Source organism: Scomber scombrus, chromosome 2 (assembly GCF_963691925.1).
Source record: "Scomber scombrus chromosome 2, fScoSco1.1, whole genome shotgun sequence".
NCBI lineage: Eukaryota > Metazoa > Chordata > Actinopteri > Scombriformes > Scombridae > Scomber > Scomber scombrus.
Genome location: NC_084971.1, coordinates 3,688,221 through 3,706,842, shown reverse-complemented (window position 1 = coordinate 3,706,842; position 18,622 = coordinate 3,688,221). Strand labels below are relative to the sequence as shown.

The 18,622-nt window shown below is 37.9% G+C and overlaps 1 protein-coding gene across 1 annotated transcript in view; it reads right to left on the bottom strand.

The window, feature by feature from the left end:
- LOC133988371 (VPS10 domain-containing receptor SorCS1) overlaps nt 1-18,622 on the bottom strand; it is a 177,171-nt gene that overhangs the window by 35,028 nt on the left and 123,521 nt on the right. The window contains 7 exon segments of the mRNA XM_062428007.1: nt 3,316-3,418; nt 4,296-4,442; nt 6,364-6,543; nt 8,467-8,556; nt 8,758-8,876; nt 10,227-10,291; nt 14,874-14,947. Of these exon segments, the coding sequence (XP_062283991.1) occupies nt 3,316-3,418; nt 4,296-4,442; nt 6,364-6,543; nt 8,467-8,556; nt 8,758-8,876; nt 10,227-10,291; nt 14,874-14,947 (778 nt within the window).

Below are 18,622 nucleotides of genomic sequence, written 5' to 3'. Positions count from 1 at the left end.
AAAGACGCAAAATCACTCACTTCCTCGTTCACCTTTTTCCATGTTAGAAGAAGTGCTCGCCGTAGCGGTCACGATCAAGTGTCTTCTATAAACTACTTAAAGCTAAATCAGAGTCTTCAGAGAACAGGAGACTTGCCTAGTGTGATGACTTGAATACAGAGATAAGAAAAGACTGAAAGCAGATAAGACACGAAGCAGGTTTAGTCTATTATCACCAGATTTAGAGTCCTGCCGTACAAATGGAACGTGTACTTATCTAACTCTGTCCCTACGACACCATCATGATGCCAATAATCCTGACCAATGTGTGAAATGCAACGTTGGAAAAAGGCACTGTGTTTCACTGTTTAAGGGTTTGCCCAAGGATGAAATCATTTTGGATAGACGTACTTGGCACATTATCACAAATAGTTTCAGCCACACTACCAGAATGTCCGCAATTGTTTTCTTTGTACTGTTTGTTGGTCTATTCTCCAAGACTCTGAAGTGTAATAACACCAAGAAGAAAATATGTTCTCTTTTCTATCTGTCTTTTTGGAAAAGTCAGAAAAACCCCTCTATCAGTCTGACAGTCGAAAAAACCTCTCTCACTTTATTGCCTTAGAGAAATTAACCTTTCCTATCAAAGAGAAAGTCTGATACCTTTCATAAAATATGGGTGAATTCCTTCAATTTTTGGAAAATAACTACACGTTACCTCGACAGGTCGGTATGAAAGACATGACCACGTGATGTGAAGCTTCTTCTGTGTGCCAACCCTGTAGCTCACTCTCATTCTCAAACAATGTCTATGTTATTTCATTATTGCTGCTATTTATTTCTATCGTTGGATAACTCGAGAGGGAGGGAGATGGGGTGGAACGAGGCTGACTCAGGGATACATTTGTATATGTGTTGGATGTGCTGAAAATATATATATATGTGTCAAAAAATACTAGCACTCTCATTTGCACTCTCTTTGTCTTTGCAAAGTAGAACTGCAAAGTCTCCATTTGGGATTGTGGAGTGTAAATCAGCATAATAGACCTATGGACATGATGTTTATTAAGTTATTCTAAATTTGAATTATATATAAAAGAGTAACTGGTGGTCTTTTGTTATTTATCACTATGTAAATAAGAAAATAACATTTTTAGAAAGCAAAAAAGAAGAAGAAAATTCATTTTTTTATGTATTGTAATGTTGGCCATCATTCACCATCTCCATTGTTTCCATGTAATCCTTCCATTATCTTTAACTGTTTTTTTGGACTGGAACCTATCCCTGTTCACATCTACATCTGCTGTCAATTTAGTGTCACCAATTCACCTAACATGCATGTCTTTGGTCTTTGTTTAAAGGAAACTGGAAACTCATGTAGACATGGGGAGAACATGCAAACTCTGCTCATAAAGACTACAGACAAGTGGTAGATCCCCAGGACCATGGAAGTTGCAAGGTTATATTATGAAAACCACTTTTTTTATGAAATAAACCTATCCCAGCTCACATTTACACCTACTGTCAATTTGGTGTCACCAATTCACCTAACCTGCACATCTTTGGCCTGTTTAGGGGAATCTGGAAACCCATGTAGACATGGGGAGAACATACACACTCTACTCATAAAGACTGCATTCAATTGGTAGATCCCCAGGACCATGGAAATCGCCAAGTTATATTATGAAAACCTTGAAGATCTTGACCTATTGGACATCTACAGACTAGATATCGTCGCTCTTTTTCCCTTGTCCTCACATTGTTGGGCCCTTATGTTATCACATCCCCAGATTTGACAATTACAGATGGTCAGTAACATGAACTGATGGCAAACAAGTATAGAACCATGATGTTAAAAAATATCACATTTTCCTTGACTGTCAGGGTTTTTATTATTAAGTGGCAGGTGCAGTTACAACTAAATTATTTTGTACAAGCTGCAACAAAACGTAGCTTGACTAATAACACGGATGAATCAAAACCTGTCAATTTTTCTATTTCCACTTCTCTGAAACCTGTTTCATTCACAGTGTTTCACAAAGGTCCAGAAACGCACACTTTAAGTGTAAGTGTGGCCTTCTCCAAGCACCTTGAGGCATGTGCTGATTTGTTATTGACAGCGAGGCTCCAGGTAGGAGTAAATATCACTGAGGTGTGAATTCACCTGCGGGCCTGCTGATCTCATATTCTAACATTTCTTTGATTACTACGAACTCAGTCAATGAGAGACTCTGCTTTCTCTCCCCCCCCCGCAGTCTCAGAACCACTGGTGTTCTGAGGGGCTTAACCATGAGGATTATAGAGTTTTTTGGTCCACTGGCTTTCTGTTGTTGTGTCATTTCCTCGTGTTCAAAGGTTGAAGCGAAACACGCATGTTGTCAGATACCTGGGGGGGTCGCAGACAGATGCTTTACATGGACAAACAACTGAAAACAGAAAGTAAGAGCATGAAACTGCAAACAGCCGAATGTAATTTCATAGAAAAACACAACATTGAGAGCTGTAGTGTCATACTGGGAACCTCTCTGCACTGAAATGCTTGAGAGCCAAGACTTTTACTGGAAGACGCAGATTTCTTCTGGCTTTGTCTGTCTAAGTGATTTTTGTGGTCCTTTGTCTCTTTGAGTTAGTGTAACACTGACTAATTCATGGAGAAAAGAAACTCCAACCCTATCCTCAACTCCCTACCATCCTCTACTGTAAATGTTCTTACCAAAAAAAAAGGACAATGTGTCGTTTTTATGTCTGAATTCTAAGCAAAAAATACAATTCACAATGCATTTGGCCATTTAAATTCAAGATACATTTATTTCAAAAAATTCAAAAGCCTGTTTTAATCTAGTGCCTTTAAAAATGTATCTAAAACACCTGTTGTGATCACCTGCTAGAGGTTTTTTATTATATCAGCCACAATTTCTCAGTTAATTAGTATATGAAAGATATAATAAGAAGGTCACACAGTGTTCTATTAAAACCCTTCAGAACTCCAAGAAGAAAAAGTATTATGAACACACCTGTGAGCAGCTGCAGAGGTTTCAATCTATCAGCTAAAAATGAAATAATCAGCTCTTTAATTACTAAGTGGTAGTCAAAACAAAAGGTTTTAATAGTTTTAAAGAAAACTCTTCAAACTCTTCATGATGATGGTGGAGAACGTATTATATCAGCCCAAAACTACAAAGAATTTAATGAATTACTATATAATATATAAAGTAAAAAAAAAAAGGTCATAAAAGGCTTTAACAAAGGCTTTCTATTTTTAATGAAAGCCCGAAAGCAGAACTTGAAGAGAAAGAAACAACATGTCACTCCAAAAGAGATTCCCTTCACACTCACCTGATGCGACAATGATCCCCGGAGCCGAGTCCCTGCTGGCGATGTTTCCAGATGTGTAGGGATTCGCAGACACGTGAAGATGGAGATGTAATGAACAGTACGGCTGTGGGAGAGAAAGGAACCACAAAAACTCGATTATGGGAAACTATCGAGCCGAGCCGACGCTAAAAAAAACACACGCACAAAAAAAAAAAAAAAAGACGCTTCTGACAAATCTAACGGCTGTTTGCTGTAACTTGGATGCGTAACCCTCCCGAGTCATGTTTTATCACAAACGCCATTTCCCCCCCCATTGGCTGGTCTCACCATTAATTTTGATTGGGTTAACCTTTACCGACACAATTCTCATTACGACCCAGCAAAATGCCAGTGGTGCAGGCCATGTTGTGACGGCCTGTTTAGAGGTTTATTAAAACTCTGACATTTCCTGACAAATGACTGTATAATATGGGTAGAAGGCGAGGCGTGCCACAGAATCACTAATTGGTTTATCCAAAAAAAAAAAGAGGCAATTATTTTTGTGTATAAATTCATGATAAGAGAGGATGTGCTAATAACCATTTTTCCTTGATGGTGCTTCTTCAGCAAACACCACATCTGCAGCTCAAATGATACACAGCTGTACTCTTCACTTTGAAATCTTCCACTCTACTGAACTATGAGAAACGCCAAACTTTCAGAAGCTTTCAAGGAAAAAAGACAGACAAAAAAAAAAAAAGAAGTGATTGCATTCCCGCCTGACACCTTCTTTCTCTCTGTGTTTCTTAAATGGGGAGAGGTCAGCTTATTGGACTGAATCAAAATGGCTGACCTTTCGGCTCAGCAGCCTCAGAGCGCTCAGCTTTGACGGGCGCTGCTCTTTCTGAGCTCTGCCTCTCATTGCTGCTGGGATCAGTCGACTCCTGTCAAGGCCTTTTTTTTTTTATGTGAGCGCACGCATGTAAAAACATGTACGAAGGCGGTACGCGGTGGAAACTCACCAGCACGCAGTGGATGCTGTTTCCTCTTAGGTCTTTGTTCGGGGCCTGCAGTAACCTCCAGTCTCTGCCTCTGTTGTAGGTGATGTGCGTCTTCACTTGGTTATCCGTCTTTCTGTTGGCGAGGAACATCCCTTTTATTCCCGCTACCTGTGGAAATAAGAAGGGAAAGTAAATAAAAGGCAGAACTCACATGTCTAAAGGATACGAAGCATTCTCTTATCTATATGAGTCAGTGACAAATAAGGGTTGACAAGATGAGCAATTCATCAGTTAATTGGTATATAAAATGAGTTCATTATTATATAAAAGATTAAAACACAAAGGTTACACAATGTTCCAATAAAACCCTTCAGTATTAAAATCACACCTGTGAGCAGCTGCAGAGGTTTCAATCTATCAGCTAAAAATGAAATAATCAGATCATTAATTACTATAATTAAATATCTTAAAAACTACTTTTAAAAGCAGCATCAGGTTTGTTAAAATGTATATTTAGTATTTTTGTTGGTTTTATATCATTTGAAATCCCATTTGCACCATTTTTTACCAAAAGTAAGAATGCTCCTGAAAATGTCAAATGGTGTAACCATAAAAGAATGATACATATTACATATTTTATCCACCTACAGTGTATTTAAGTGGACTTATACTAATAATGACTTCATTTTTAAAAAATGTAAATGGTTCCTGATTGACATGATTCCCCAGATTTAATGTAACATTAGAACAATTGTATTCCATTACCTTTATTTAATATAAAAATTATAATGTAAGATCATGCCAAACTAGTTGATATGGTGTGTTATTGAGAATTTACTGTTTTTAAACAAGTTTAATTATTTGGTACAAAGTTTTTATGGTTACACCTCTTAGACATGTTTGCCATAATCCTCTAATATATTCTCTCAAAATGGATTAAAAGCAGAAATTTGATGCTGGGTCCACAAAAAAAGAATGTGTGCCAGTTATTCATATGTATATCTTCACATTTTAACCCCTTTAAATTTGACTAAACCACATGGACACAAAAAAACATCATTGAGCCCTTATACCAGTCACATTAACAATGAATGTGATCATATACCCAGGAGCATCACAACCATGCACTCTTACCTCTTCTGTATTCCCAACAAAACCAAATACAGACACAAACACTTAGTGGAGAATGATTGACTGTCTGGGGACTTGTGAGTAATCAATGTGTTTCTTAAATGATTCGGACTCCTCATCGGAGGCCCAGAGGAATAGCTCAGTGATAGTGAATTGAGTCCATGACAGTCACATCAAGCAATGAAACTCCACTTTAGTAACTGACAGATACTTCAATCCCCCTCGGAGGAGAGATTTAGCATATCCTACGTTTTGGGGTGGCGACCTCAATCAAGACAGTGGATTTGATTCCATTGGCGAGGCCACGGTGAGACATGAGCGGCATCGTCGTCGGCTTAATTATCTGATTCACAGATATTGTTTTATCTTTTAAAAAATCGTACGTGTGCACCAAAGTAGCCCCCAGTATTACCTGTAATGCACCTTTTTTTCATTTTGGATTAAGAGCATTTTGTGAAGTAATATCTGCAGTTATTCATCAAAGAAAGAAATAATCTCCACCTCACAAAAAAATCTATATCCCTGGCACAATCCCTCTCTCTCTCTCTTTCTCTCTCTCTCTCTCTCTCTCTCTCTCTCTCTCTCGCCTTTGTTGATGTCAGCACTTTGAAGCTGTTTCGTATTCATACAATGTGCTTTGAAGACTGTAGGCCTACAGCAGCAGGGTTCGTTTCCAAAATGACAAAACAAGTACATTTCATCATTTATGCCTACACGCTCTCTGAAATAGTGTGTGAACAGCGTGCATAATAAACCTTTTAGGCCGGGCCACTCATCAAGCGGGCCTTTATATTTGACGCCGTTATTTAAAATTAAGAAATTGGACAAAATGACTACTGCAGCCTTGGAGAAAAAAATGGACTCATGTGTGGCATACCAATACAAATGTAAATCCGAAGTGTCATTCTACTTTCAAATTGACTCGTAGTTAGATTAGACTTAGATTAATGTCCGTTACCTCATATAGGTCTACCATCACGTTGCCTTCCGGGCCCATGCTGCTGACGACGTTCTCCAGAGCCAGAGTGTAGTAGACCCCCGATGTGTCGGACACGTACAGGTTATAGGTTTCATTCTGGTTCCACTCCTGCACGGCTGCCACAACGCGGTTTTCATCCGTGCTGATCACATGCAAGTCCTGGGAGAGGAGGAAAAAAAGGCGACGATGAAGCCGAGTGTCGTGATCAAATACATACATGAAAGAGACCGACTCGAAGCTCGAAACGTTCAAGTGCTGTCGTGTAGTACATATCTGAACGAGGAGAAGCGCTTCTTGTTCAAATGACATACGGTTCTACAGTTATGGTTTTGTGTACTAATGAAAATGTTTAGTAATATAACATGAAGTGATATGTTGCAACTAGTGTTTTGTTTAAACAGTAATGTGTTATATGAATATGTCACTTTACATCAAACTATCTTGTCATGATGTAAAAAGGATCTTATTAAAACAAGTAAATGTTCCTGTTATAATAAGAAAACAACAACAACAATATATTTTATTGCTATAGCAACATACCAATATATCATATTATAAGGAGAAAGGTTTCAATGAGTTAATGAGATAGATGGTGTTGTGTTATGTTGTATAAATAGAATAAAGTTTGAACAGGTTTGTTGATAGTGAATCATTCGGTATGTTGTAATAACATGACTATTTTATTCTGTTATACCTACAAACTGTGTACAATAAATAGACTTTGCTCAGTTTGTAGCAGCACAGTGGCAGAAATATGTCACTCCTCATTATATCAACATAGTCTTGTTGTGCCATTTTATCACGTATGATAAACTTATTTTTTTTAAACTTGTTTTAAAAAGAGATGGGTTGGCATGGTGAAATTAAACTTTTAAACAGTAATTATATATGATGATAAAAATCTAATTATACCACAAAACTGTTGATTACATCTTTCACATATTTTTTAGACACTGCAGTGCGCTTTTACTGGCACTTTTTGCACACAGAGTATTGTATTATTATTATTATTATTATTATTATTATTATTATTCATTACATATACATACATATATTTGTTTTATTAATACAACTTTTGGGTATTTTTAGTTTTTTTTTTCTTCCATTGGATAATCAGAGATGTGTTTCTATGTGATGTTACATTTGGCTGTCTTATGTGTGGATTTAGCCGCTGGAAATCAATTTCCTATGAAGGATCAATAAAGTATTAAAGTAATAAAGTTAGATTTATTTTTTCTTGAAAAAACAAAATATGAACGTTTCTTGTTAAAGCAAGAAACCAGCGTATCTTGTTATACCAAAAACACCATATGTGCTGTTTGAATACACATAAAAAGTATGGATATTATATATTATTAACATTTGTTTAAAATTAATATGATTTAAAAAAAAAAAACATCTAGCCTGAATACACCCTAATTTGAATACACTTTAATTTTCCCATGATGCCTTATGGCTCAATAACAAATATAAAACATGTATACTGTTCTTACACTCCTGCTGTCTTAATCATACTAAACAATCAGGAACTCTACCTCTTCCGCATTCGCACATTTGAACTAAGAGGATACTGCAATCACTACCACATAACACTATGTCAGGCTTATTGGACAGAGATTATGCAGCTGAGGCCGTGCTGTTTGGTTGTTTGCTTCATCTACCTCTGACTGTGCCAATAACACCTTGCAGTGATCCGACAGCAACTGGGGCGCCTGAGGCTTGATTGAATAAAACATGTTTAATTGTCAGTGGGGACGTGACAACCGAGGCCATGCGCTCGTGGAGCAGCGTGGAATAACAATTCTGGAAAAACTGCAAGAGTTACTTTTGGCCTTGATTCGTCCATAAATAACAAGAGGGAGCGTCACGCAGAGCCCGGCGATGAACCGGAGCTTTATCGTAACTTTGGACTCGCGTTCATAACGGAGCTGGATGCTTATTGTTATGAGCCTTTGAATGTAAAAAAAAACTTCTATCGACTAAATCCGAAATTGCTTCCTGTATCATTGGTAATTCATGACAAGAAACACTACCTTAGAACCAATAATTATGTGTAGATCTTAATCAGGCTGTAATAGTTACCTTGGGCAAGGTGTACTTGGGCAGTTTCATTGGTGTAAAGACATCTCTTGTAGCAGACACATAGTAGATTGGCCTCCCTGCAGTTGACACCTTAAGATGACCATTGGGCGAAAGCATTTTGGAGACGCGAAAAAAAACACACAGTTGAACCATTTTTCAGCAGGGATACATAAGGTTGTAGTAATAGAACCTCTCTAACAATAACCTTGGAAATTTCCAACAAAATCCTCACACTTTCTGTCTCATACACGCTCGAATGTTTTTCACTGAGCAAACTGGACAATTACCTACCTGGACAAACACATACTCATCTTGCACCACCAGAGAATTGGGGTCAATGTAGCCGGGGAATGGTTTGCCCTTGTTGGCATCTGTGCAGTTCTGCAGCTTGCAGGTGACATACAGCGCATCTGCTCCCACACACACACAAAGACACACACATACACACACACACACACACACACACACACACACACACACACACACACACACACACACACACACACACACACACACACACACACACACACACACACACACACACACACACACACACACACACACACACACACGTCAAGCTGTGGTACGCTGGTGGTATTAGCCAATGAAGAAAGGCAGCCTTCACCCAGAGCCAAGTGGCCTTTTTGGCTTCCTACATTACTCGTGTCAATAAAGTGGTCCCAATAAGGGAGGAGCCGGGCGGAGGGGAAGACAGATGACCAGAGAGGCCAATTGCTTTCTTTTCCTTCAATCGCAGCGCCGTGAGAGAGCCTGTCCTCACATGTTAGCCTCTGCCAAATATGTGTCGGCTTCCTCCACATACACATGATCAATAGTGATAGTCTCTGTGGCTGTGTGATGTTTGCTATGTGTGTTTGTGTGATTGTGATTTTCTCTATTGTGCTGGCGTCAAAGGGAATGTTCTGACAGAAAGGTGGCAAGGATGTCTTTGAAGGCTTTGGTGAAAACTAAGTGGAAAAAAATATAAAAAAAATACAGTAAATATTAAGTGTTAAAGGGGTAGTCCTGGAATTTTGAGTTGCAATTTTTAAAAAAAACTTGAGATAACAGGGTGATTTCACATTGCTGAATAATACTTCATGACTAGTAAACAATTTCATATCTCGTATGTAAATATAATTTAATCAACTGAGTGGAAAAAAAGAAAAATACAGTTAATATTAAGTGTTAAAAGGGTATTCTGGGAATTTTGTCTTGTACTTTAATAAAATTAAGGGACTCACAAGAGACAGATTAAAAAAAGAACTTGAGATAACAAGGTGATTTCACATTTCATGACTAGTAAACTAAGTCATATCTCATACGTAAATATAATTGAGTCAAAGTTGTATGTTTGGAATGTTCAGCCACATAATTATGGAGAAAAAGAAGGAGAAAAAAAGTAGTTTTTTAAAGGATTTTGACATCATATTCAATAAGCAAATCAAGTCAGACATCATATATCAACCCACAATATCCCAGTGTTCATTGTCATTCAGCAGGATGAGTGATATTTCTCAATGGGAGCGCCACTGAGTTAAATCACTTGCTTTTAAAAGCATTCTAATATATGCATTACTTTTCTCTCCATTGTCATTGTGTGTCCCTGGACTCTGCCATTCCTGCTGTCCCTTTGCATTACCCTTCAGCAGAATTGTCTACACAACTTCCCCGATTCCTCTCTGCTTTAGCACAACGCTCACGATACTGTACAAAGACACCGGAAAATGGAGCGCTGAACTCAGAATTCAATTACTCACGTCCTTCAGAGATGCTGGTTTCCAGGTGAATTAAGCCAGGCTCTTTGTCCAAACCCATTTTCGACCTGAAAGGCAGACAAATGTGTTTCAGGAACATCACCATTGGTTCTTTTGCCTTCGGGCAGATGCCACCTATAGAAGTTGTTGTCTGACCCTGGGGGATTGCACGCTGCAAAGTCAGACAAATTTATAACTACACGGAGGTAAAGTCAAGCGCTGTGACATGGTAAACATCGGCATTGGCTGCAGGGATTACTGTGTCTTTGTCTTCATTGTGGATGGCAGTTTAAAGTGAGAGGAAAAAGGACCTCAGGTTTACTCTGATTTAAATGCTCAGAGTCCCCAGAAGGTCCTTTTTACCCCCAGAAAGACAGAGGAAGACGTTTTCCTGACATCATTACGAGAGGAAAAGCCATCAGTACAGTAGGGATGCCCGCAGATGGAATAGCATATAATCATTACGGCATTAAATATGTATTAAAAAGACTGGAGGATCAGAGGGGAAGCAAAGGCAACGCACACATGAAGGGAGAGAGAGAACAGGGAGGTATAGAGAGACAGAAAGAGAGAACAAGAAAGAAAGAGTGCGTGGAAGAGCGAGAAGCACATACATGGCGAGACATGAGACGGAGTCAGTGTGAGGAGAATGACAAGCAGACACGGTGAGTGACAGACAGAGACCACCGTGACATTAAACTTATTGGTATTGTAGTATTGGTGATTTCCCAGATGAAACACAACTGTGAATAGGATGGCCTACTTATCCAAAGCACATTTCCATTTTCACTGAATAATCCATTCAGGTACCCAAAGAACAGTGTGAGGCAGGCACAGAATGACTCTTTGAATTAGCAGAGCCATATCATTTGTTTAGCCTTGTATATTTTGGCCACTTTGCGATGAGAAGGAGGAAGCTGCCAGTCGACTATAGCGTCTCTGTGTATGTCTCACACTGATTTTGATGTATGTGTGGTGAATGAGATTTGGAGTCAGAACAGGTGAGAACAAAAACAGATCTTAGTCATGAGATGGAGCTGTTGCCTAGCAAAACTATCACACACGGGCAGCTCCAGATGTTTTTTGTACAGATTTGTAATATCGTATGCAGAACATTTCACGGCTGCGTTGACTAAGCTCACAAATTGATTACAACAGAACAAGGTTGAAGCTCTGTTTGTTCAAGTCTGCTCCTTACGCAACCGACCCGCTCTCTGTGTGGCCGAGCAAGGCTCAGGTTGACCAAATCTCAAATCAGCTTACAACTCTTCATCTTCCTTACATGTTTGGTGGTACAGCAGACATAAGCTCTCCCCTCTGCAGCCTCATTACCAGGGCTACCACCACACCTACCGCACAGTGCGCGTCCCAAAATAGAACTCTGACAGCTTCTGCAGCATCAGCCCTCCAGGCTCTCTTCACTCCTGGCTGCCCAGCTTGTTACTACCCTGACAGTTCTTCCACAGTTTGCTGAGGTGAAAGCTTTTTGTTATGTGTTATTTACCGTATAGAGGCCCGACATGCTAGATACCACTGAAGTTGGACAGCACCTGTGTGGTAGTGGTGGTGAGACCATTTTGCTGAAGAAAAGCAATTGGACCTGGAGGCATTAATAATACAAAACCTCTCTACATGAACCAAAGAAATTCTCCGGATCGACTTTTTCTGTTGCTCCTCTGAATACTGATGCTCCCAGTCTGACCTTTAGAGAAGTGACCAATTCCAAAGTACATTTGATTATGTCCTCTCTTAATTGTTCAAGTGCAAACGAGGTATATGGCATAGACAAGGTATTTATCGAAGCGCTCTTAATTGATCCACGAAGGACTGTTTCCAAGAGCCTGGAAAACTGCAATAATTATACCAGTGTTTAAATCGGGTGAACACATGGTCATTAGTAACTTTACACCCATCAAAAATTGCAGAAAACTGGATCTCTGAACAGATAATATCACATTGGAATAGTACTTCAGTAATTTGGGTTTCATTGCACTGTTGTTTTCTTCTTGAAAACATTACGGTCAAATTGGACATGAGGAGGGGTAGGGGCCGTCTTCCCAGATTTAAATAAAGCTTTTGATACACTTAATCACGAATTGAATTAACAAGTTGTCAAAGTTAAATTTTTCACCTAATTTAATTAAATCGATAAAATCATACCTTACAGACAGGAAATAATGTGTTTGTTTACATTATCATTCATATTTATTCTTTATCTTTGCACTAAATGTTACCTGATTTATATTGTTTGATGTACTGTTGTTGTGTTTTATGTGCCTTGTAAGGTGTGTTTGAGTGCTTTGAAAGGTGCCTTTAAATAAAATGCATTATTATTATTATTATTATTATTATTATTATTACTATAAAACCTCATAAATGGTTGATAATTATTTTGGTGTACCTCAAGGTTCAACTTTGGGTCCTCTGTTATTTAGTTTGTGCATTAATGACCTATCTTAAGTTACAACTACTGTAACTTGTCAGATGTTATGCTGATGATACAGTCATATATAGTATCTGCTGGTTAAAAACAAGAGGCAAGCCCTAGAAGAACTATCTAATCTAATATATTATCTTATTGGTTAACAAACTTATGTTTATACCTCAGTGTCAGCAAAAAAGTATGTGTTTTATTTAAAGTCTACAAATAGAGATCCAGTCCCAGATGTTATAGAAGGAGGTAGAAGACTATCAGTAGTGCTTAAGTTTAATTATTAAGGCGTAATAATAGATTTGTATCTCACATTTAAAACACAAGTTAGAAAGTTGTGAAATTTTAGACACATTAGGAACAATTTAACTTCCAGGGCCTCAAAACTGTACATCAATGCCATGATTCTCTCACACATGAAATATTGTCTTACCAGCTCCGGCTGGACACAGAGAGGTAGGACCACATTACCATCAGTAGAACACTCCATAAGTCAGCTTTGAAAACACTGGATAGAAACTCATCTATCAGAGCTATTACCAGAGGGGATCGTAAAATACCACTACCAACAGCTTTTTCCTATCCAGCAGCACATACCTGGAACACTATACCCACAGAACTAAGAAACATCATCATCTTTCAAATCATTGTCCAAATCTATAAAACAGTCGTTACTGGACAATCAAACATACTGTCATAATCTAGAGTAGTGGTTATGTCATTGTTTTACCATTTCTCAACACTTATGTACTCAGATGAAAATGAGCCTGTATGGTTAAATATGGCACATTTACCTGATGGAACCAAGTGCTCATATTAATTAATGTGCATTTTCCATTCTGAAATAACATACACATAAATGTAACAATTATAGTACACCTATTAAGTATTCATCTGAAAATATAAAATCAGTGACTATATGTCCAGATGTTGCAGAGGTTTAAAGGCCTTGCTGAGAGAACATTTCAATCTTGAGAAGGGTTTATTTTGATCTCAAACAAAAACAATACTCAGATTGCACGCAAAACTGATTTGGAAGCTTCACTCCACAGCTGAACACTGTCGGTCACATAATGCAACTGTCTGCCACAGATGAATATCAGGCATGTCAGACACATAAATAATGAAAATCTTAAAAACCTTTCTGGCTTATGTGCTCCTCACTTTGTGGCGAGGCAATGACACAGTCTGTCCACCACATTTACAATGTCAAAAGTGCATTTGGCTTTGAGGTCAACATTATTATACTGATAGCACTCATGCAATTAATGTTTGTAGCGACAATTCAACAGATAACTGCTGGGAAATGTACATGTTCAAGACCCCTTGCTCTTACCCTGGACAATATGTGTTTCAGCTTTGAGCTTTAAACTCATCATATAAATGTTCTCTCAATCTTGACCTCCAAGAGTCAAACCTCTGAAGCAGCTCGTTCTGTTACTCCGTAAAGCCAAAGTTAACTTAAGCAGCTTCATCATACAAGCAGTTTGTCATTATTTCCATGTGTAGGCGACTATAGCTGTAGAAATATATATAGCTTAGAAAATAAGGAATGAGTTAAGGTTTAATTGATGGATCTCTTATTTACTAATAGTTTTCATTTCCTGAAAATGTCCTAGAAAGGGTAATCATGTAATTTGTATGATGCAAAACCTCATTTGGACAATCAGTCTTCTCTGTTAAAGGAGTAAAACTATGGAACTGTCTACCCACTGAGTTAGAAATGCAACACAATTGTAATGTTTTCAAGAGAGGTATTAAATCATGGCTAAAAGAGAAAAAGCACTGTTCTCAAAAATAATACACCTGCATAGACTCAACTCTATTTTAGTATATGTATTTATGGATGTATGTTTATTTTCCTTCTTATATATTGCTTTGGAAACAGTTCTAACAGTATATACCTCATTAGTTACACTGGCTTGACATTTATATTATTTGTATATGAATTATTTCTAAGAGTGCAAATTCTCTATTTTATTCATAATTACATCTTTTTTCCATGAAACATTCTAAGAGGCTATGAGGAATTTAAGGAAATGAACTGATTTCTTAGAAGTTGACTATTTTTTCAACTGATGTGATGTGATATCACCACTGTCTATTGCAAAAATCACAATTACATATTTCCTCTTCATCATCTCAATCATTCAGTGATCAAACTCTCACAGATGATGTTAGATGTAGTTTATGTGTTTTATCTCCGACTCTGTACTTACCAGTAGAAACGATTGGGAGCCACTCTCTCGTGCACCAGTTGCCACCTCCTCCCAAACTCCACCGAGCTGTAGAGCTGTAGCGAGAAATAACCAGGCGGTGCCAGTGAGTATTTATTCACATCACCATCTTAACAGCCCATCAAATGTACCATTTCCTACCACACAATCCATCCTGTTATCACATGCTGTGTTTGCCCTCCAAACCATATATACATTTGTACATGATTTTTTTCTCTGGGTTCTTATTTGCACACGCTGATTTACTCATTACCTCAGTCATCCTTTTAACTGCGGCGGTGCAACGACGAGTGGGAGAGGAGCTGTCTCACACACACACACACACATATGCATGCACACACACACACAATCCGCTAAATTAGATTAGAATTTACATAAGATTCACACATTGCAGAGGTGTAACATGGCTTAAAGACATTTATAGATGCAAGCACCATTGTTTCCTTTCCCACATGACTACCCATTACTGCAGAAATCATACACAGATATTTGTCACACACACACACACACACACACAGACACACACACCACACACACACATTGAGCTACAAGTTAAGAATGAAAGTGTAAAGAAATATGAACAGTGTGAAGGTTTTCTCACACAAGAGGTAAAAGTAAATTGCTGTTACATAGCTTCATGGGAGGGGGAGATGGGGAGAGACGCCTGACCGAGGCGGGTGGTCTCAATACAGGCATCGTTCGCTAGTAAATCACTGGACTGCTGTGATTTCACCGCACCACACAGAAAGGGTGAGGGATGCATGGGATCTCTCTGTGTAATGGAACTAATTGTCCATAAAAAGAAGAAGAACCCTCAAGTGTCTTCATTTGTTATTGAGATTGTTCTGTAGAGATTTGAGAGGACTCTGTTTCTGTTTGATATGTTTGCATATTCGAGAGCTGGCTCACTTTGCAAGTTGCAAAAATATTGACGTATTCAAAAGAGTTTTTTTCAAATGATATTTTTAAATGATTACAGAACTAATTTCACATTTATTCTAGATAATGAAAACTGAGCAATATCTATGCTGTGAATGACAAAAATGTAAATAAATGAATAATAGATTAAAAATTATCTGCGTGATCATGGCTGGATTAGACTGTGCATCAGACTTTCTTCAAACTTTTAGATTTTACTTTCACCGCTTCCCCATTCTTCAAATCCTTCAAATGAAACAATATGAAAGAAACATTGCCCTTCACCTGGTCTGCTTACCAGTTAAGACTATAACATATAATGAGTAGTCATGATGAGGTTAGAAACTACTGAGTTAACCCTCCTGATGTCCTCAGGTCCATTTTGACCAAAGAGGACCACAGGCGTTAACGCAAAAATTAGGTATAATTTAATTTAAATGAGGTCTATTGACTATAATTTCCAAATATATGTGTAAAACCTGTGGTAATAAGAAAAAAAAAACTAACATGAGTTCAGCTCAGCGGGAGAACGAGCCCGAAGGGGAGCAACATTCACAACCTGTAGAGACTCAGTGACGCCCCCTAGTGGTGAAATAAACAAAATACTTGGCTAAAAAAGGTCCAACATAGAATTGGGTGATAAACCGGTCCATTTTTGACCCAGGAGGACAAAAGTTGTACGATTGATGGAAAGACAGCAGGAGTGTTAGTTAGGGCAATTTAATTAAGCACAACTTAATTTAGTAATGCAGTCAATAAGAGCACAATGTATGGGTCAATGACGTATAAGGATTTGCAACAACTCAATTGTAAAATAATAAAAAAACAAGCATATCTAATGCAGTAGTTGTGTACCTGAAGATCCATATTATACATTTGAAATTAAGTGATTTTAGTGGGTTTGTCAAGATTAATTGGCACTGGCCTTAAAAAAAGTCATGTGGTGCGACCATGATTCATCTTGAAATAAATTAATTTACTTAACACGCTTCACATCTTTTTTTTTTTACAAGTTTTCAGTAATATAAAGTGTTTGGAAACAAAGTATTTGCTTTTTTTTTTTTTTAATTTTTGTAAATGATGGTCTTTTATTTATATAAGATATTTCAAGATGAATCATGGTCGCACCACATGACTTTTTTTTAAGGCCAGTGCCAATTAATCTTGAAAACCCCACTAAAATCACTTTCACATTGAAATATGAATTGTCAGGTACACAACATTCTGAATGTTTGAACTACTGCATTAGATATGCTTGTTTTTATTATTTAAAATTGAGTTGTTGAAAATCCTTATACGTCATTGACCCGTATACTAAAGGTTTTAAAGATTTTGACAAAGACAGAGCCTGAGGATCTGCCAAAAATGCAGGACTATAATTGAACAAACATGCAATTAATTTAATAACCTAAACCACCTTACATGAGACCGTTTTTTTGTCTGTTTGTTTTTATATTTTGATAACTTGGGTGAACTGACTCATTTTACATATCAGTTACTCAGTAACTCAACAACCTTGACAGAGTGATACACTCACTGAAGTCCTCCAGTCTCCAAACACACCTGCATTCTCTGACAAAGCACAATGACAAATCTGTTTACTCTGTAGCTTACAGCTGGAATTTAATGAGGCATATAACATATTTCACTGTTTCGGACTGGACTTTTTCCATTTTAAGCATGAGCGACGGTGCGTAGCGTGTCAACAATCATTTATTAGCGGATAACAAAAATGTGACTCTGATTGTTTATATACTTTTTTTTCCCTAATTGCATTTATTTACTCTATTCTGAAGGGTGAAGTGTAGACCTGCATTCATGAGCCCGTCCATCTTATATCGCATACAGATTATCATTGCTGTTTAGGTAATAGCAGTGTCATTATTGGAATTCTCGTTGGCTTCTTTTTACATTATTTCGATGTATTGAACTACTAAAACTCTTCAGCCGTGAGTCAAGTGCTCGAGGTCGAGTGTTCCTGTTGACTTTCATAGATCACCCAGCATAGCTTCAACAAGAATCAGCTAAACAAAGCACTATATATCTTCCTCTTGTTGTGTCTGCTTCATTGGGTGGCTCCACAATGATGACACCAACCCAGTCTCACATCCAAATGTGTCATAAGCTACGTTGGACCACAGTGCAAAATGTATAAGCTTCACAATAACTGCTCTATTTCTATCTTTTTTCTTTTTTGCCTATCATGTTCTATTGGCCTATGACAGCATCTCTGCCTTGCTCTCCTTATTACAGCTGTGTTCTCAGGTTCCTGATTAGCAGGCACACTGATCAGCAGGATGGGACACATCTGGCCCCGGTGCGTCCTCATGTATGAAACCAGAGAAGCTGCCAGTTCAGTTGCTCTCCTCTCCCTCCCCTACGCTCCTCTGTTGCTTTTTGGTTCTTTTACTTTCTTACTTCACCATAAATCACCCACACACTCGCTCATCCACTCCCTACATAACTGATTTTACAGACTAACCCTACACATTTGTTAATTTCTGTTTATTTTGAATACTTTGTATTTTATCACAGTCTGAAGCAGGGCTGTGACATCATGACTGTCAAGTTTTCAAGTCTTCTCATACAGAACCAGAAAAAAAGAGATCGTTTTTAAGATAGTTTCGGCATTAAAACGCATTTTGATATCATCTCTATAAAATGTGCTTTTTATTTTATAATCTTTGTTCAGTGAAAATATTTGATGTTTAGTTTTTCAGTTATTACTGTATGAATAGTCTTGCAGGCTTTTATCATTGCTATGGCGGTTGCTATGGACACCTGCTGAGTCCTTGTCTGTATTGTGTAATTAT